This window comes from Vanessa atalanta, chromosome 9 (assembly GCF_905147765.1).
Source record: "Vanessa atalanta chromosome 9, ilVanAtal1.2, whole genome shotgun sequence".
Taxonomy (NCBI): domain Eukaryota; kingdom Metazoa; phylum Arthropoda; class Insecta; order Lepidoptera; family Nymphalidae; genus Vanessa; species Vanessa atalanta.
In genome coordinates this window covers 9,956,797-9,978,128 of record NC_061879.1, presented here as the reverse complement: position 1 = coordinate 9,978,128, position 21,332 = coordinate 9,956,797, and the positions used below count along the sequence as shown (strand labels likewise).

The 21,332-nt window shown below is 31.0% G+C and overlaps 2 protein-coding genes and 2 non-coding genes across 7 annotated transcripts; 1 reads left to right on the top strand and 3 right to left on the bottom strand.

Moving 5' to 3' along the window:
* Window positions 1–1,584: 1,584 nt before the first annotated feature.
* On the bottom strand, window positions 1,585–13,497 carry LOC125066464 (galectin-4-like). 3 transcript variants are annotated; one of them, XM_047674539.1, is made up of 8 exons: window positions 13,392–13,497; window positions 12,995–13,242; window positions 6,602–6,711; window positions 6,248–6,394; window positions 5,382–5,601; window positions 4,796–4,914; window positions 4,319–4,523; window positions 1,585–3,888 (listed from the first exon to the last, which is right to left on the bottom strand). In XM_047674539.1, the coding sequence occupies exons 2-8, from the start codon at window positions 13,109–13,111 to the stop codon at window positions 3,706–3,708; spliced, it is 1,101 nt and encodes a 366-aa protein (XP_047530495.1). In that variant the 5' UTR covers window positions 13,112–13,242; window positions 13,392–13,497; the 3' UTR covers window positions 1,585–3,705. The 3 variants fall into 3 exon arrangements, with proteins under 3 accessions (XP_047530495.1, XP_047530497.1, XP_047530496.1); XM_047674541.1 differs by lacking the exons at window positions 12,995–13,242; window positions 13,392–13,497 and adding an exon at window positions 7,873–8,210; XM_047674540.1 differs by lacking the exons at window positions 12,995–13,242; window positions 13,392–13,497 and adding an exon at window positions 7,904–8,210.
* Window positions 13,498–14,075: 578 nt separating this feature from the next.
* LOC125066466 (RNA-binding protein 42) lies at window positions 14,076–21,194 on the top strand. Of its 2 annotated transcripts, XM_047674543.1 has the most exons (8): window positions 14,076–14,283; window positions 14,360–14,426; window positions 14,494–14,713; window positions 15,167–15,370; window positions 16,209–16,331; window positions 16,948–17,064; window positions 17,729–17,867; window positions 20,959–21,194. In XM_047674543.1, the coding sequence occupies exons 2-8, from the start codon at window positions 14,380–14,382 to the stop codon at window positions 21,090–21,092; spliced, it is 984 nt and encodes a 327-aa protein (XP_047530499.1). In that variant the 5' UTR covers window positions 14,076–14,283; window positions 14,360–14,379; the 3' UTR covers window positions 21,093–21,194. The 2 variants fall into 2 exon arrangements, with proteins under 2 accessions (XP_047530499.1, XP_047530498.1); XM_047674542.1 differs by having other exon boundaries at window positions 14,076–14,426.
* Trnat-agu lies at window positions 18,456–18,529 on the bottom strand. Its single transcript has one exon. It is a non-coding gene; the product is annotated as a tRNA-Thr (tRNA).
* Window positions 20,300–20,373, bottom strand: Trnat-agu. Its single transcript has one exon. It is a non-coding gene; the product is annotated as a tRNA-Thr (tRNA).
* Window positions 21,195–21,332: the final 138 nt, after the last annotated feature.

The window sequence follows — 21,332 nt, the reverse complement described above, 5'->3', positions numbered from 1 at the left end:
GTTAAGAGGTAAATTTAAAGAAATTAAAATAATGACTGTCGCTTCTCAATTTGTTTTTGATAATGTTATGTATGTACGCAAAATCATAAATGATTTTCCCAGAAATTGTGACGTACATTCTATTAACACTAGGAACAAGAATAAACTTGTTACTCCAAGTACCCGATTACACAGGGTTAGTAACTCTTTTTTGGGGCAATGTATACGTTTTTACAACAGGATCCCAGAAAACGTTCAAAATTATTCAATTATAAAATTCAAAAGAGTCGTTAAAGAGCGTTTGTGTGCTAAAGGATATTACAACACTAATGACTTTTTAGTTGACTGCACACCTTGGGAATGAAATGATCGCCTCCAGGCTGTTTCAAACAACTAAAATATACTTATCATTGTACCTACATGGAAAATGGTTAAAAAAAATAAAAAAAAATATCCCGCTGAGTTTCTTTCGCCGGTTCTTCTCAGGTCCGAGGTGCTAAATTCCGAACCGGTGGTAGATTTTTGACAATCAATAAGCAAGTGCAAACACTTCTATATTGAATAAAGATTTTTGACTTTGACTTTGACTTTACTTGGAACATTTATGTTTTAATCGAGAGTACTTAAACAACGTTGTGTTTATTCAGGAATTTAATGTTATTATTCTGAGCGTGTAAATTATAGAACATACAATATTATAATTTATTTGATCGCTTAAATCCCGTTATCCAATCACCAATGCACCTCTAATAGTATCCCTTGGTGAACATAAATATTAATTACAGGACTATTTAATTTGTAGTTATCTTTTCAGCAAAAGTATAGTTATATATAGGTAGTAAATAAAGGTTGTTTACTCGTCCATTAAATCAATTATTCGAGGTAGCAGGACCCAAGAGTATATATATAATCATTAGATTTTTAATGGTTTTATAAGTAACTTAACCTTTTTTAAATCACTTCATTCACTTTTAATAATAAAAGTAACTTCATCTTGGTTCTATAATTATATAAGCTTTATTTGAAAGATATTTTTTGGTCTGAGTGCAATTTAGCCTGGCTTCATTTTTGACTTCCTATAAAATGGACCTCCAAAGTAATGTCATCGGCTGCTAAGCGATATCTTTTTATATATCATAAATGCTATTGCGTATTGGACAAAATTAGTTTTCAATAGTAAACGTCTATTGTTTTCGAGCTATATATGAGAGACAAATGATTTCAATAGGTACTCACATACATATGTGCTCATACCAAAAACATTAAAAACTATGTATACAAATCTTTAATCTCTTTGGTGCATACATAATAAAATATGTATAAAATATTTAAAGAATCATTGAATAATATAAAATATATCATCATTAATCTGTATTTATCTTAAATTACTAATGCTTTAGTTAATTCAAAATATTACCTAAAATGTTCGTCTAGAATTGGCACATGAAACTCAAACTAATATTTTATTGGCATAAGTGTTCCAGTATAAGTTTTTGCATCTTTATTAATATGCTACACGAAACATTAAATGAATCTTAGTAAAATAAATAGTACAACATATTATTTAAATATTTTTTTATTTACATAATTTTTAATTATGTTAGTAAAGCACTTATTTTTAATCATTCATTATCCTTTTCAGAAAGAATTATTATAAGCTTGATTAAAGATATAATTTTTAATGTAATAGGACGGCGTATAATTAAGTTTTCCATACATAACTAGCACTTCAGCCGAAATCTTTATTACATTTTAATTTCATGATCTTATCATAAATTTCATATAAAATCTATTATTCAATCATTAACAGATATTAGTCTAGCATTTTGAAGACTTATAACAAATTTTAACATTGAACTGTGACAGTCGATTATAATATATGTATGTATAATTTTATTATAAATATTGCTCTTATATTTAGACAATTATGTAATTGAAGAAGATAATCATAGTGACCTGATGCAAGACGCATATCAAATCACAACAAAACTTTGCATGAACAAGTTGTGTCGCTAACAATTTAATTTGTCCTTTTATGTTAAGACAAAAATGGTAAAAATAAATATTTTATACAAACAGAAATAAATATCCAAAAACTTAATTATTTTGTAAATAAAAATTAAAGTAATAATTACTTAGTAAAAATTCAATAAATGCTGATAATTATAATGTAAGTTTGTAATTACAAAATTGTTATTGTTCGTCAAAACTTATTATAGTCACTAAAAAACACAATATGTAATTGATTAAAAGAAATATATAAATTTCATTTATTCTTATGTCCATAAGTACTTTACTTCAATTATAAATTATATTGACAAGCATTATGATTTTGAATATGATATCAAGATCTAGCGGCTAGAATTGATGTTATTGATTAATACTTTAATATTTATTATATAGGATAACCCAATAATATAATAATAATACGATTCATAAAAGTATAACTAAACTGGTGTCTGTGTATTATGAATTATTATGAATGGAATAAGAAATTATCAAAAGAAACATTGAATTGCAGAATGTTGAAGCATCTTACAAAAAACATGTATCACAGCTATCGAAATAATTTAAATACAATGAAATAAATCATCGTCCTCTTGATTTGTACTTTATTAAAAGCTTTAACTTTAACTTCGCACATTGGTACCTTAGTATCTACATTGTCATTAGTCAGAACGTAAGATTATTTATTTATATACACGTGGATTATGTCTGTCATATGCGTTCACTTATATATTTCTCAGTGTGTGTTATCCATATCAATACATATTATATTTTATCCAAGTTAAATATGTTTGGATTTACTTATTTTATAAGATAACTGGTATTTATGTATATGCTTAATACTAGTATTTAAACACAAATACAAATAATAATTTATTTTCTCATTACTAACGTCAAGTTGTTGGGTTACCCAAATAACATGGCAGCACCTATCACATATTGAAAACAACATAAAAATATGTGGTTAAAAATAGTCTTGTTAAAACACATTTAAATGCTATTACAATATTTCTTTGAATATGACTAAATAATTTTAATAAAAAACAAATCTCGTTCTTTTAGTATATAATATTATTTTATGTTTCATTTAAGCCTTATGATCTCGCAATAATAGCCCAGGGCACTTCTTTTTTAACATTGGTGTAACCAATACTTTTCAAATTTCCAATACTGTAAAATGGTTCTCGCTACCATGATAGTACTAATTTCATATCATTTAAACTAACGAATATTAACACTTTTTTTTTCTAGCACACGAAAACGTATTTATATGTAAAACTGTATTTCTTACTTTGTTATATTTAGTTTAGTTAAGTAATTTATATCTTTAGTTAACAATATCACATACAATTACACCACAAATACGCGCGATTCGTAATTCATACATTTTGTCCGCTGTGTGGACCCTGGACGCCCGCTAGCTTGCCATGCTATATCATACCAAATAATTATAGTCAAATTTTACTATAGTTTTTGTTTTCATATGAAATGATTCGAATAAATACATGTTGATGCACCGATATATAGAGTCCTTAATACAACATGATAAGTAAGTGCATGGTTATTTTCATTTTAACTTATGTTACTAATAACAGATCTCAAGCAACATTCAAAGTTTTCCAAAAATTGTTGTAATATATTATGTTTTTTTTTTTATTTTAATTTTTATCTTTTTTTTTTTATATTCGTCCAATAGCAGTGCGGTATTTAAACATCGGTCTACACGTTCTCGGTGGGGGTGCCGGCGAGCGGGCAGAGCAGCAGGCGGCGCGGGTAGAGGTCCCCGCGCAGGCGCAGCGCGCGCACGCCCGCCGCCGCCGCGCGCATCTCCAGCTCGCCCACCAGCACGTCGTCCGTGTACACCGCCCACTCGTCCCCCCCGCGCACGATGCGCAGCGTCGTCTGCGGATCGAATGAATTACAAATTAATACGTTCTCTTAGTAGAACATCGACGGAACTCAAAATTTGAAAAATAATGTTTTTTGTAAAACAGTAGCTCAATTTCAAAGGGTAAACTATAAATTTTTTTTTTAATTATTACCAAATATACCTTATTTTCTTTATTGCAACTAAAAAGTTATCTAAGACAATACGTGTGGTTTTACTATTTCCTTACGATTGTATTCATAATAAATTAATAACATCAATTACCAAAAGTTGGTGATTTTGTTTACGGTCTGTATTTATTTAAGAGTGTAATTAATTCATCAATCTTTACCAATTTTTGAGCCTCGATTTATTTAACTCCGAAACCATTGCTTTTCTTCATAATATTTTTTATATGTTGCTGTAAAAGATTCCTTAGCATGTATAACGTCTCGGCCGACTCACCTCCGTCCCCGGCACGAGGCGGGCGCTGCGCTGGCGGCGCTCGGCTCCCCAGGCGCCCAGCCACGTGTTGAGCACGACGAGCTGGCGCGCCTGCTGCGACTCGACGTGCGCGCGCACGTTGACGTGCGCGTGTATGTTGGCGCGCGGCCACTCGCGCGCGCAGTCCAGCAGGTCCACGGCGAACGAGTGCAGCAGCGGCCGCAGTCTAGTGCACGACTCAGTTTTAGCTTAGTGACTGCGGGTGGTACACATTTCTATTGACTTATCGACATAGCAACCGTTTACTGAATTCATGCCTCCGTGTAGCCTCGTTGGTCTCGGTAAACGATGAAAACTCCTTTAAGATAAATATTTTGTAATATAAATAGAGCACAAAATTACTATTTTCAAAGAGGTTCCAAAAAATATATATTTAGAATAAAAATATTAACTGGTAAATATATGTGTACTTGGAAAAATAATAACTGTAATTATTACCTGCCGGTTATGACTACTTGATACCCTTCTGGAATTCCGTTCGGTAGTCTCGCTATGACATTTGGTCTCCAACTAGGTTCATCATCAGCTGGTGCAGACAAACAGTCTTTCATAGGAATCTGTAATTTTGAAAATAATATATTATTATTTAATTAATTACGAAAAGCAGATCACTTGAAGCGAATCACTTGAGTTAAACAGAGAACTTAATAATACATTCTCGTCTTCGAAACTTAACTAAAGATTACGGGCTCAAACCTCAATCGCACTGAATCAAATTTCGTATTAATATTCATAAAAAAGTTTTTTTGTGCTCAGCGGTGAAAAAAAAACCATCGTTAGGAAACCTGCAAGTGTAGGATGAAAGTCTGCCACATGTAAAACGAGTATATCCACATCGAATTGGAGCAGTGTGGTGAAATATACTCCAAAACCTTCTCAACGTATCCTGTATTAACTGAATTTTTAACTTTTTTATACAATTTGATTGATAGCAACACATGCATTTATTCACACACTCACACATACAAATCTACAAGGCTTAAATTGTAATATTGAAGTTTGTACAAGTTTACCTACAACTTACTTCAAGCGGAGCTGGCGCTAAAGTAGGATAGACATCAGTCTTCTGTATCTTCAAGTTGGCATCTCTAATACCAGTGACCTGAATCCAGTCAGCATTAAGAGCGCTTGGATTTCTATGTGCGAAGCTGCAATAATGTTCCCCATCAACGGCCCATAGTGTTTCTTTTTCGTCTACTAAAATCTCTATCGAAAATGCTCGATTTATTTTGAAAGGAAATAACCTGAAACGAAATAAAAATTTATTTATTCGAAAGTAATGTAAGTTATACACTATTATAAGTAGAGGGCTAGTTTAAATTAAGAGGTACGTATCGCGCACAAAAAAAAATTACGAATTTGATAAAAATTATATCAAAAGTTCATTCTTTGTTAAGATATATTTTTGTCAATTTTAAACATGCAAATCGTTCTTGAGCCTGAACCATAAAGCTAAGTAGTTATTAAAGAAATAATATGGTGTCACGGACTTTATTGTTGATATTTTCGCGATCTATAAATCTTTATCCATATTCGAGTTTAAATCAACATGGTTATTTTTATTACTAACAGTTTACCATGTTTTTTATTTTTATTTGGTAAAGCTCAATATTTCGACATGATCTACGAATGTCTTGTTCACGAGACTGACGTTTGCGGGTAGATGTTGATGACATCATGGTAAATATCCCGTTTCAAATACTGTTTATCCATATTTTCGTGTAGCTGTTATACATAGTTTTTTTAAGTGTTGGATTTGCCATCCCATCAGATTATGAAATGAAGGCAATAGAGAGTGAGTATGTGTGACATAAATTCGACGAAAATCAGAACCTTTAAGGGAGCACTTTGTGATTGACCATCACACACTTTATTTTTTAATTTTGTCACCTATAGGCAGTGGTCTCCTCGGCTCCCCATTTATCGTGACGCCTCGTGTTTCTAACAACATAGCACTGCGGAAGACGCACGTTAAAATGCACGGCGACATCTCCTCGCCCGGTCTCTGAATCACCACAGCCGATATTTACCGCAAACCTTACAACAATAATGAGGATAAACAAATATAAAATCATCAGCAAATATATGCAATAAGGTTACTTTAATTGTATTCTTTGTAACGATATAAGAATTTTTCCCAGGCTAACTTTAATTGAATCTTTATTCAAATTAGTTGCTATATTTTATGTTGATTTTTTGCTAAGTGTTTATGAACCCCGGGTAGGTAAATAATTGTTATCATACCATGGTAAATCGTCAGAGGGCGTTCCAGTACATAGTATATGAGATCCTATTGACAAGGGTTCTTTCAAATTTTGAGTAAATTTGACATCACGCGCTTCGGCAAGCTGATTCTGAAATGATGTTTATACAGAATAAAAATACATTTTCATACACCGTGTGTAACAATTTATAATAGAAAATGATATTACATACAAATGAAAAAATGCAAGCAATATTATATATTTAAATACATGCACTTATATAGCTACCATTTACATATTTTTTTAATTATTCAATACACGCAAGCTAACCAAAGTCGTCAAACGTTGATTCACAGGTATGAGGTCATCGAGTCAAAGTAATGAGTTGTCTTTAATTGGTGCCAGGGTTAAGTACGTTTAGTACGGTCGTAGGGACGTTTAGAATTATCAAAAAAAAATAATTAATTGTTTATGGAACTGCAGAAAAAGGCGGTATCACGTGTTAACGCTGTAAGCATTCTCAAGCCAACATAGCAAACTAGTGCAGGACAGAAAGTTTCTAGTTTGCAAAAATTATAGATCCAAATGTTGTGTATTTTATCTCATTAGAATTAATCTTGATCTTACATTTGTTGATATTAAACTAGTTGAAACCTTCGTTCGGTTTCTTGCATGGATTTGTCGTGTAAATAGTTGCGTGATTCGTTACGATCAATAAGATTTTACGCAAGGGTATTTCCAAAAACTTTACATTTAGTTACAACGAAGTCTTATTTTCGTATCTAAATGTTACTTTACTATAATTTATAATTACTTGTTTTATCTTATTAATGTTTTATTTATATAAATATTTTTATACGTATTCATACTTCGTAGAATTATATTTGAATACCTACATACCTTACTCATCTTTAGAAAGAGTAGATTAGATATTACTGTTAGATTTTGATAAGTTAGATTTAATTTTAAATAAAATGTGTTTATTTACTATTATATCTAACTTAAGAGAGGTTTTAAAAGCTGAAATAGATTAATCTCATGGATTTCCAACGAATATATTTTCCCAGCGAGTAGACACACGTTTCCTAACGACCTATTTTCGTTGTTACGATCAAATGGACCGCATTTGTTTTAATGACATCAGTTGTTAAAACAACTGAAGGTAAACCTTCAGACTTAAAATAAGCTTTTAGACATTCATAAAGTGAGATTAGTTGCTGGCTATTTTTAAATAATGTCTTTATATTATTTATAGAAGATTGTTTTAGTTCTATAATACATAAAATATGACAACATTATTAGCATGTTAACCATTTATTTATCATGCTTAATTTTCCTTTACCGATGTTATTGGTATTGCTTCTCCATTATCACTACATTCTGGCGGCATTGCCCGGCAAAACAAACGCTGGCAGAAAGCACTGCAACCGCACCTGTTTTCACAAACCATTGCCGCGACAAAGTTTTAAATCACTGCACACCATATGCATATACTAGTTATACTACAATGATACACATAGCATTCTCACGAAAATATCCGCTCGAAAAACCAATGCTATTACCAGCTAGCGTCCTAGTTACGCTTGCAACTACCGCGTCCTCTGCTTGCAGTATGTGACTGCAAACTGTGAACGTATCGCCGTAGTAAACATCAAACAGTCAGCGGCGCACCCTACAACGCCTTCTGACTACAATTTATTTTATTTAACAACTTATGTTGTTTCGATCTCTATCATTACTTTATAATTACATAACTTACATTTAATCATTTATAAAATGTTAATAACGTTTTCTAAATAAGCTGCCATCTATTAGAATATATAGTAGTTACATTTTATATTGTTAAATAATTTTCTAACAGCGCCATCTGTATTTAAATGATTGAAATTGGAACTGAAAGTAGTATCATAGAGCTTTATGTCAATTGTACTGGAGATTTTATGAAAATAATCGTGAATGTGATCTAGACGTAGGTTCCTTATCCCATATACTGTTCTCCTGCACCAAGCTTTACCATCCCATTTGCGACGTTCTGCCACTTAAAGTTCCTAGCCCCAATAATGTTCAATGTTTAGTCCACTTTGTAAATTTTTATTAAAATTTGTAAAAATTTAAAAATACTAAGAACCGGAGCCGCCGCGGCAAAAGCTAAATCGAACAAATGATGAAATTTCGTCCCTTATTCCAAATTATGTATTTATCCATTTAGCAGTTGAAACTTGAAACCATTCGACCTTGGAGTAGTAGTGCAAAAACCTTCACTAAAAGTATAACACCTCGCTTTATTGCCTCTACTGGTGAGTTAGACTGGTTAGCTTTTTAGCCAGAGGATCGGAATTTCGATTCAACGGGGAAAAACTGCTAGCATTCTTAATTTTTGTGTGTATACTATAGTTAATGTTAATTTACCACATATATGTTATTTAAATAACAATTTATATTCCTTTTTGTGTTGTTTTAGGTTATGTGTTTACAAAGAATCTACTACAATTATGCCTCCAAAATTAAATTGATCCTGTTATCTCGACCATGCCATTCAACCTCTATCGTGACATTGGCGATATAATCTGTGTACATTAACCCTCCCCCGGCACAAATAAAAAAAAAAACAAGTTTGGAAATACATTTTAAAGTTGTAGTCATTACGAAGTCACGTTGTAAATAAAAAGTTAAAAAAACCATCATCGTCATATTAATGTCCTTAAATCAGTCACAAATATGGTAGTTTTACAGACTAAGACGTTATATATTATATATAATATTATTAAAATTGATTCGCTAACAAAGTTTTAGGTTTTCTTTCTTATTGGTAGGTAAATAAAATAAACACAAGAGATGTGACGTATTATTAAAAATATTTGTATTTAAATTGCAAATACAAAATACCTGTTTAGGTATATTATGTATTTTGCTGTTTCGAGAAAATTATATTTTATTTAATATATTGATCAAATTATGGATATCCTATTTTTTTTAACATTTCTAAAGTACTGCTAACATCATCGTCTGAACAAATTTTACGTTAATTACCTAGGACAGACAATCCAATTATAGCCTATTCCAATCGAAGGAATAAACAAATCTTAGATTCACGTATTAAATGCGATTTATTAAATGCGATGCTAATAGTTCTTGATTAATATGTTTTTATTAATAATACGACTATTTTACGTGGTTTTAGGGCTTTGCGCTAGCCCGTCTGTGTATGTACCACCCAATCATCAGATATTCTAATGCTAAACAGCAGTATTGTAGTGTGCCGGTTTAAAGGGTGAGTAAGCCAGTGTCACTACAGACACAAGGGAGATAAGACATGGTTCACAAAGTTGGTGGCACATTGGCGATGTAAGGAATGGTTAATATTTCTTACAACCCCATTGTATTAGCGTTGGTGACCTCTTACCTTCTAATGGCTCATTTGCTCGTCCGCCTACCTATACCATAAAAAACCACTAAGCTGATGTGAGTTACATCTATTTTAATTTCCTTTCAAAGTTTCGATAACAGCTTCGAATACGTTCAAAAGGCCAATTTTTCGCAAACCCATCAGTAATATCATAGAGTATTTAAGCTACCGTCCACTGATATCGCGTCAATTCGGTTTTAAATTGTTTATTTGGCTTATGCCCTTAAGCTCTCTTGTGATTGAAATATACTACAGGTAGATCCAACATCGAGAAAGAGATTAGTCGGCGATTCCCACTCGGACGGGCAACGTTCGGAAAGCTATGTAATATCTTCTCGTTCCAAGTGTGACTCAAGTTGAAAGTCTTCGACCAGTAGAAGAAACACTGGTCGAAGACCAGCCAGTGATGACTTACGTATCAGAGAGTTGGTCGATTACTGCGTCTCATCAGAATTCTCAATAACAATACTGAGGAATAATGCTATGGTAGGGAGTTTCCCCGCGAGACTTAATTGAATGAGGTTGTAAAATTAAAAAATATTGATTGTACTAAAGGTTATGAAATGAATCAGAAAAAATAAAGAATGTCACTTATAAAAAAAAATTGTATTATTATTATTTTGGGAGTATTCTTTTTTCTGATTTATCTCTGCATTCATAATGAATCTTATGCTTGTGTGCTCTGAATGTGAATCTGAAATTTAGTAAACATGTGATTTATTTTGGCGTAATACGCCAGAGTCTTACTAAGCCTAGTAGTTGATTCATGCCATGTGTAGTAACATCTATGCGCCTGTCTTATGCTCGCAAACATCACGGTGTAGTCGGATCTTCGTTGTAAATCGATATGAAATTGAGGATATCCGTCAGAGCCGTGAGTCGTGTGCTGCGGTAGTCTACTACAGTATACTGTAGTATACTGTAGTATACCGTAGTACCGTACCGTATATAATATACTGTAGTATACAGGGTATACCCTGTAGTCAAGTAAAGTCGAGCACATTTATGAGTGGACAGGGATTGGAGGATACCAACCGCGGTTGGCGTCGTGATTATAATTATATTATCGTTTCTGATATATCTCGGAAAGCCTATTTGTTACGACGAGATTTCACGTCCAGTGAAATTAAGATTTGATTTTAAATTACTTCTAATGTATTTTTGAGGAAATATGTAATTAAAAACACAATAATTTTGCGCATAAAAATATTCGATAATTTCAACAAGGGATTATTACATAACAGCAAATTAATTCCATACATTAAAATAACTAACAAGGTAGAGGTGCTTATTACAGTCTCTTAACAACTACGTCTCGTGATAATGCAGAACCGTGAACGTAGACTCATTGCCATGAAATATTTATGTTGCATATATTATGAATTTATTTTTGTTTCGGATAATTTTCAGTCCTAAAGGCAGGTAAGAAAAATGATTTAGTATCATTGTATATTTTATTTTAATTTGAAGCGCTGCCACGCAAAAAATGTCGCGAGGTTAAGTAAGCGTGGACCTTACTAGATTAAACCAGTTTCCTAAATCTGAATGTTATAACATAAACTTAGAAAAGGTGAGCAAATATACTTTCGTGCGTTTCGATAGTGATCCTAATATTTATTAGAAGCACACATAATGTAACAAAACTTCTAAGAAATTATTATGTATTATAATTTAACTAAACAAAAAACAGTCGCGGTAAAAAATCCGCCTTCGAAAATTATTTTCACTAGCTATACTCTCAACATCATTTTACAATACATAAATTAAGTGAAAAACAACATTAATACTTTATGTCAAATAAAAATTAGACTAGCTACACTTTGTTAAACAAATCATTAGAAAAATACTAACGCACTCTGGAAAGCAATCAGTGCATAGGTACATTTTAAAATGAATACCGCACACCATTACACATATCTTGAAAATTGTGCACTTGAGCAGCTGTTGACTGTGTGAGAGATAATGATTAATAATATTTTCCTAAACCATGACTCAATGAATTTTATATGACAGGTATGATAGGCTTAAAATTGACTCAATTCATTGCATTTGGATTTAAACATTATTAATGGTCGTCCAACTGAAGGTTGATAATTGTGTGAAGCTATTGCCAAAGGCATAACCAAAGTCGAAATAACACTAAAATATTCAGTCCATGGTTGGTTAGAAGGAGTGATGTTCTGGAAATGTAATTTCATCTGAACAAGGACCCAGATTTATCAATAATATTATACTGGTTTTAGATTATCTGATTGTTTCAGGCTATTATTTTGGCTATTATTAGAAAAAGAATATTGCTAAAATACAATTAGCTACTCTCTCTATGTATAATATAAAACAAAAACAATAATATTATTAGAAAAATATGTATCAGCTTTAAATTATGGTTTCAGAAAGACAAATATTTGATGATAGTTTTCTAAGTACAAATAACAAATTTTCATATAATAACACTTTATAACTGCATTATAATACAATTGATATTATAATAATATTAAATACAAATAATATTTTTTTACATAGTTATATTCAATATCAGTAAAATAACATTAGTTTATTATATTATTAATTAATATATAATAATTATTACAAACGTTATTATTTTTTTTGCATTGCATTTAAGAATAACGAAAAATTGTGACAACTGATTACTGTATTTATACTAAGAGATAAGAACAGTAGGTACTTTAAAGTAGTACAACAGAGAAGGCACTATTCATTATTTTAAAATACTCTCTCATTATGATAATAAGTTATTGTTTTTATATATAATAAAAAATTAATGGTACATGATATGAATATAGTTGTGATGTGAAAGTTATCAGAATACTTTTGTTTACGTTACAAATGAAAATATCTACATATATACATCAATACTTTAATATAAATAAGTTAATATTCTGATATATCTACATTCTCGAAAATAATAAGAAAAACAGCTGCAGTAAAGTAAAGCACCGAATTTATTTTGGAAAACAACTAATATACATACATGACAGTAGTCATGATTTTAATAAATATTCTTACCTCAAAATCTAAAGCATCCTCAGCAAAATCATATTCAATAAACTCTTTCGGTATTTCACCTTCTTCTACGCCAGACATCGTTATACAACTTCCACATGTAAACACTTCTCCAGGCATAATTTTGTTAGGGTTTTAAAACAACAGTAAAACATAACAATAAATGGCAATCTATCACATTACAAAATCTTTCTTTTCATTTATTTAGATTAACATAAATATCCACAAATTTAAATTTTTCAATATTGTACCTACAACAATAATAAGCCACTGAATGAATTTGTTTTTAAATAAATCATAGTATTATTTTTAAAGATTAAATCTTTTTTTATTTGCAACGAGCACTTAATCACAAAAATATGAATAATAAAATAGTTGTTATTGTTTCAGTATTCCTTACTTTAAAACAAAATATGAATAATATGAAAACAAGCAAAAATACAGCTTCGCTTAACTTCTTCAGAAATCAAATTTATTTCGAAACTGATAGGACTTTTACTTTAAGACATCACCAGAGACAGTGACACTTTACTTTTGGAGAAGACAAGAGTATTGCATTATGCAGCCATAGTGTTAATATACCGCAAATAATTTCAAAATATAAAAAGAGCCAATTAAAAAACTAAGTGTGTACTAATTTACTCACGGTAGAAGTGAAATTTATTAATAAAATAATTATTTCTTGTTTTTTTGTTTCTGTCATGACGCATTTTCGTTTCATCGAGTTTCAAATCACTACAATTCTAAAAAAGTTTTACTTCCTAAACTACTAAAAGTTTTACAAAAGTAAAATAATAATAATAAAGTTCGTTACTAGTAGATTTAGATCATATTATAAAAGTGCGATTATTAAAAAGTTATTGTTTTTTGCAAATGTTTTTTTTAATTAATGTTTTATAATTGAATTGAATAATTATGATATACTAAAAATACTCAAATAGTCTTAAGAAAATAGTAAAGTGTGCCATTAAATTTTATTTTATTTTATAAATAGAAAGACTCATATTCAGAGCTATGATAAATATATTAATATATTTTTTTACTTAAATGTCAACATGTAATTGTCAAAGGTTTCATTGTTGAAGGTTGACAAACCTTAATCATTCATAATCGAAATTCGCAAAACTATTTTACCTAGATAATTATAACATTAAATTTGTAAAATTAAACAACTATCTTAAATTAATAACAGGTTTGATAGAAATATAATGTATTTTCGTTAATATTAAAATTGCAGGTGCAACTAATCGCAAATAGATTCTCAGAGCACGCTACTAAAAATGCATCATTGTGTACGTACTATTAAAGGAATTATTTAAGAAACCACATAGTTGACGTTACTACGTAAAAGTTTTGGATTTCTTTTAGTTGAAACCTCGTGCAGCAACATGGACGATTCAAGTAAATTTCAACAGATGCAAGATGAAATGTCGAGGTATGTGTAATTTCATATTGTCGAAAAATCTGTTTTGTGTGAGATAGTACTTCAAGTATTTTTGTAGATTTGAGGCGGAGATATCAGGGTCGGATATGGTCATACGGCCAGTGATTGGTGCTGGGACCTTCGGCGCTGTACAACAACAGCTTGAGCGTGCTGTGCCTCCCCCGCCGCCGCCACCGGCATTACTGTCTCAGTTCGACCCATCGGTTATGGGAGCTCGTTTGATGTACCCAAATGTACCACCTCCACCACCACCACCGTCTATGATGGTGCCAGCTTCCGTAAGTATATATTTTGGTATCTTAATGTGCAAGAAATAGTGTTATTTGCTTAATTTGTATATCATATCCTAAATATAAAAAAACCCTCTAGTTATAATTTGCCATATCAAATTAGAATAGCTGGCTAGAGGACATACCTAGTTAACAGAAGTGGTTGACTGAATGTTCAATTGTTTATAGAAAATTATGAATAAGGCTCGCTAGAGCTATTGTAAAATTGTTTTGAAATTTCTTAGCGGCTTCAAAAATTTTTGTTTCAAGATTATAATTGCTCAAATTATACTAAAAGTTTATTTCTCTACTCATTCTTTTTAGTACACCAAGACAAAATTCATAAATGGAGAATGCAAAATGCATTAATACACTTTTATACATTTTCTTCTGGTAAAGCTGTGTTGGTTAGTGCTAGTGTAGTTATATAAATGTCATTAATGTTGAATTAAATTCTTCCAGGTACAAAGACTCCGACCTTCAGGACCACCAGATCCATACCCTGGACCTATGCCATTTCTAAGGCCAGGCTTACCAGGTCCCCAACTGATCCCACCTCCACCTCCTAAACCTCAGCCTGTGGTCCTGTCGGCAGCGCCCAAACTTTATAAACCAAAGCCTAAAGATGATGAACTGAAAAAGGAAAAACATGAGAGTAAAAAACGGGTAATGCTGCTAATATTTATAGTATTTAGAAGAGTCTAGATGGTCCAGTCTAGATGGTCCAATGTAGGCATACATTACTTAAATCATAACAGAGGAATCAAATTTTTGACGACCTCCATAGTCGAGTAGTGTGTACACCGGTTTTCATGGGTACGCCACTCCGAGGTCCTGGGTTCGATTCCCGGCCGAGTCGATGTAGAAAAAGTTCATTAGTTTTCTACGTTGTCTTGGGTCTGGGTGTTTGTGGTACCGTCGTTACTTCTGATTTCCATAACACAAGTGCTTTAGCTACTTACATTGGGATCAGAGTAATGTATGTGATGTTGTCCAATATTTATTTATTATTTATTATTATTTATTAAATCTGAGCCAGCCTAGTTGAGTTTTCTTAAGCTAAATTTATCTGTAATCTGTTGCTTAAAACAAATTGTTGGAAGGAATCCTGTATGTGGAAGAAAATATTCTGCCTCATGCTTAAAGAGCTCAAAGAAATCCTTCCACCTAGGAAGAGTGCAGTCTTTGTCCAGCTGTAGAACATATAGAAACAGATTACATTAGCAGCCTGTAAATTTCCCACTGGGCTAAGGGCTCCTTTCCCTTCGAGGAGAAGGTTTAGAGCATATTCCACCACGCTGCTCCAATACAGATAGAAACAGATACTTTTATTTAATTAAAAAACTAATTTTATGAAGGGCTATTGTGCTATAGCTCCTGTTTGTCATTTTAATATGATCAATATTTAAAAAATATATATATATTTTACAATCATTAATGTACACATTGATAAAATACATAAACTTAGAATGGGAATCATATAACAGCAGTGAATGTATCGCAGAAACGCGAGCGCGTCCCGTCGCCGGTGCGGATCGCGGCGCCCGAGACGCCGCCCGCGCCTCCGCCGCCCGCTCCCGTTGACGTAGCCGTGCCCAAGGGGAAGAAGGAGAAGAAACATCGAAAGGTATTTGCTATACTAGTTGCTTACTAAAATTGATAATGAGATGGCCAAGTATGGATAGGAATTCACAGAATCAAATCCAAAAGGCATGCTAAGTTTTAAATTTGTTTATATAATCTTTTTTTTTTTTTTTATTAAGCTCTTAAAAGCGCTTTTGAAACAACATGTTACAGTGTTGAATTTAATGTAAAGCTACCACTGGTTCCGAAAGTAGATTCTGCCAAGAAGAACCATCAAGAAACTCACTTCCATTTTCCTCCATTTTAATTACAGAGTATGTCAATTAAGTACAATTAAATTCTCCTAATACTGCCTGGACATGAAGGACATAAGATTTAAATTTTTTAATAAGCAATGTTAAAAATAACTAGTCTTATTATTGGTCTTATGAACATTTTTTTTTTTTTTAAACATTTGACGAAATAAATAAGAATAATAAGATAAATAAATTGCTCCTCACATTCATGGAGCCTACCGTTTTATATTTTGTTATATTATATAAATGTAATATATTTCCATTCATTTTAATATAACACTTAAATAAATTATTTTTTCATAAAAGAAATTAATATCATTATATATTTATATTCTAATATTATTTTTTAATTTGAAAATTCAGGTTGTGAGGACAGCCGGTGGACAAGTTTGGGAAGATGTGACTTTACTGGATTGGCCAGATGATGATTTCCGTATGTTCTGTGGTGATCTGGGAAACGATGTGACTGATGAACTTTTGGTAATACATTTATTCACATCAATAACATTTTATTTTAATTTTTAATTACTTGTTAGCCTGCAGTTTAACTTGTATATTTATGATATCTTAAAGATTGAAATTAAAAATTCGAGTATGTACTATGTATCTATTTGCTGGTCTACATCTTTTTAGTTTGATTTAAATATATATAACTAATAACTTCAATAACAAATCCTCAGTACTAGCTTTGCATGCGAAAATTTAATTATTCGAAATGTAATGCCACTTACAGAAGTGTTTAGTACTGTTAACATAAAATAGATTTCATAGACTATCTATATATATTCTATGAAAACTATTTTATGTTGACGGTACTATGTAAGAAACCTTCCGGTATGTTTTAATGACAACTGTACACAATATCAACAATCCGCGAAATCAGGAAATACAGACAAAACATAAATCATTAATTTATGTATAAGAAAAATATACGCACAAATTCGTTATTAAAAAACATTTTTTAATAAATGTTCAGATTCATAATTTAAATAAGTTTTGTATACATTTACTATAATGTATTTAAAACATAGAATAATTAGTTCACTTACTTTCACACAACATTTGCAAAGTCCCTAAATATAATTAAAATTTTAATGTATCAAGTATCATACGAATAAAATGTTGCCCTTTTATAATTTTCCAGACACGAACATTCGGTAAATATACATCGTTTCAAAGAGCTAAGGTTATCAGAGACAAACGCACAAATAAAAGCAAAGGCTTCGGTTTCGTCAGCTTTAAGGACCCAGGTGACTTCATAAAGGCCATGAAAGAAATGGATGGTAAGATTTCATACTGTATTATACCTATCATACATTCCATCCAATTCCATATTCACTGGAATATCTTTTTCAATCTTATATAAATTTGATGGGTAAGACTACTTATTCTATGTTTGTTAATGGTTGAAAAACATATGACAGCTAATTGAAAATAATATTCACTATGGATTTGCGTAAAATGGCGTTTTGGACGTCAACGACACTGTTATCCCTATTTGTTGGAAGTAAAATTGTAGTGGAAATAAGTAGTTACGTGTAATAGTGTTGTATTATAAATAAAGATACATCAATCATACACTCTTAGTAGTGCACAATATAGCTGAGTTATTAGCAAATCGCATGGAATACGTAAATATAAGGTTTGTTTATCTTTTTTCCTACTTTCATTGAAAAAGGCTATATAAAGTCCGTCACCTAGTGCTAAGAGGGATTTACCAAATCATTAAAACAATAATAAACTTATGTAAATTATAACTTTTAGTTTATTAGTTATTGTTTAAATAGTGAATATTTAAAATATCAAAGTGTTCATTAGATGATGGTTTAATTAAAATGAAAAAGAAATATAAAAAAATAATCAATTACACAAGGCCCCGGCGAGATTCGAACTCACGATCTCCTGTTTACTAGACAGGCGCTTTAACCAACTAAGCCACGGCGCCGATGACACATTTGATCAAAAATATCAACTGTTTAAACTCGACCCACAATAGTTACATTATGTGTAATATCAAGGTAAATCGTGTTATCTACTTTCAATGAAGTAGGAATTATCGAATTTACTCGTGGCTTACACATTCATATATATATATATATATATATATATTTAGAACCAGATAATTGTCACGCATCATAAATATAGTTACATTGTATGGCACATAGGGACGTAAACGAATGTATATGTATTTAATGGAAAATAATCTTGAATTAATACTTAATTGGTGAATCTTTTACATCTACTCAAATATTTATAAATTATATTAATTAATGAATCTTAAATACCTATATGTTTTGAAAAGAAACTAATAGTTATACATTGTTTTGTACATCAAAAATTGAATAACATAATAAATATTTATAGGTTATATTTCAATAAATAAGGTTTTATATAAGTAAAAGTTAATTTATAATTCTTAGTCTTCCGACAAAATTCGACTTTTAACGAATGCCGAATCTTTTTATTTGGATATTTTAAAACTTTATAAAATGTGTGTTATGCAAAAAATTGTGTTTTAATGTTAAGTATATTTTTGTTTATATATACATATTGATACGACAGGCAAGTGGGTAATTATTTTTACGATATTATTTGCCCAAAATTTTACTTAAAATTAACACAGAAACACAATGCATAGGTACCGTCAACAAAACAGCGACATTTTTTATTTAAATAGGATATTTAAATATTGATAATCGATACAACATACTAATAAGAGGCGAATAATTGAATCGATAATCAAAAATGTGTATTTGTGCTGCAAGCCCTAGTGTCATCCGATTAAAAGTGAACATGTCCCTTGTGCCTGTTGCTACACTATCTACTCATCTTTCATACATCAATTCTATGTAATGCTATTTGGCGGTAGAATATCTAATGAGTGAAATTGTTTTTTTTTTTCTTGGGGATCGGTATATAGAGAGAAAAAATTATATAAGTTTACGTCTATTTGTTATGAAATCGTCCATAAAACCGTGTGAATAATCGTCTCAATTTAGGGATTCATATATTTGAAAACAAACTGATTCAACGTCTCAGTGCTACACAAACAAGTAATCTTTTTTGTCCCCTTCGTATTTGAGTTTACCGGACGCATTTAGATACCTGTTATTTAAATGACCTATAAAAAACTTTTTTATATTCCAAAGCATAAACGGGATTTTGTATTAGTAAATTGTCTAAAATAATATGATTTTACTTTTATAAGCATCGATGTGAAATAAAAAACCGTATTTGTAACTATATTATTTTGAATTTGCTACACCGTTCTCGATAAAACAATGATTATGTCATAATCTCTGTAAACATCAATATTGATAACTTAAAATGTTTGTTGTGTGTTTGAGAATCAATACGAAATTCGTAAAAAAGCAGACATCAGTCTGAAAATCATAATAATGGAACCAAGTTGGGATCTTCCTTATTAGTACAGTATACAGTTTATCCATATCATGTTAGTCGTTTCTGAGAAATCAATAAGTATAGTACCTAATATATCGTTTTTCTAAACTATGCGTCGAACATAAGACCTCCTTCGTTTTTTTTTAAGCCAATGGTCAGCAGCTGAGTGTTATATTGATTTTATATGTTTCATTGTAATATGTAGTAATAAAAAACATAACCTCAAATGCGAGATTTTGTCTAGCTTGTATTAAATGCCAGGGAACATATTAAAAAAATGTTATAAATGTAAAATAAAAAAACATTTACCACAAGGCCCCGGCGAGATTCGAACTCACGATCTCCTGTTTACTAGACAGGCGCTTTAACCAACTAAGCCACGGCGCCGATGACACATGCGATCAAAAATATCAACAATATGTAACTGTATAATTTAACTAAATATTATAATATATAACAAAGGAAGATTGAAAAGAACTGCTGTGAAAACACTTGCACGTGAATATTGTGTGTTGATTTTTATTTTATTGTTCAAAGCCCCGCTATACCCCGGAATGACACCGATATCCAGTTAATACAACATTTTTAAAAAAAATCAAATTATCGAATTATACTTTAATCTGAGTTGTCTAGGCAGAATATATAAAAAAATAATTGTTCTTTACTGACATTTTACAATGCAGTGTTTTACTTACGCCGTGTCGTGTAACTACTTATTATAAGCTAGCGATGTTTAACTTCTACGACTGAAGTTTATTGAAAATATTCGTCTTTGATATGAATTGCTTTTTAAAATATCAAAAGCTTATGTTGTTACGATTTCTTGATTTTCGAAGCGATCTCGCAATTAAAAGCATTATACTATCTCAGAATGAATAAGAATTAAATAGACCTCTTATTGATTTTACACATTATTGTTTAAGTTTTATTGTTTTGAGTAAGAAATGTAATTTATTTATTATATATTTATAGGTCGCTACGTAGGCAGTCGACCAATCAAGTTAAGGAAAAGTACCTGGAAGAACCGAGCTTTGGACGTCGTGCGAAAGAAAGAGAAGGAGAAAGCGGCCCTTCTTGCTCTCCTCATGTCCGGGAACAAGAGCTGACAGATTTAATTTGACATTGACATTAAGTTTGTCAAACAAAATGCAATGTTTTAGTTTTAACTGCACTTAGCGTGAAGTATAAATAATAATAATTATTAACTAAAACTGTATTTTACTACTTTCCCGATCATAATTGTAATATTTTATTAAATACAATTTAAAATGAAATTTACAATTTATAAAAAATAATTTATTTTTACAATAATAATTCTTTGGCTGAACACAATTTATAGCACAAAT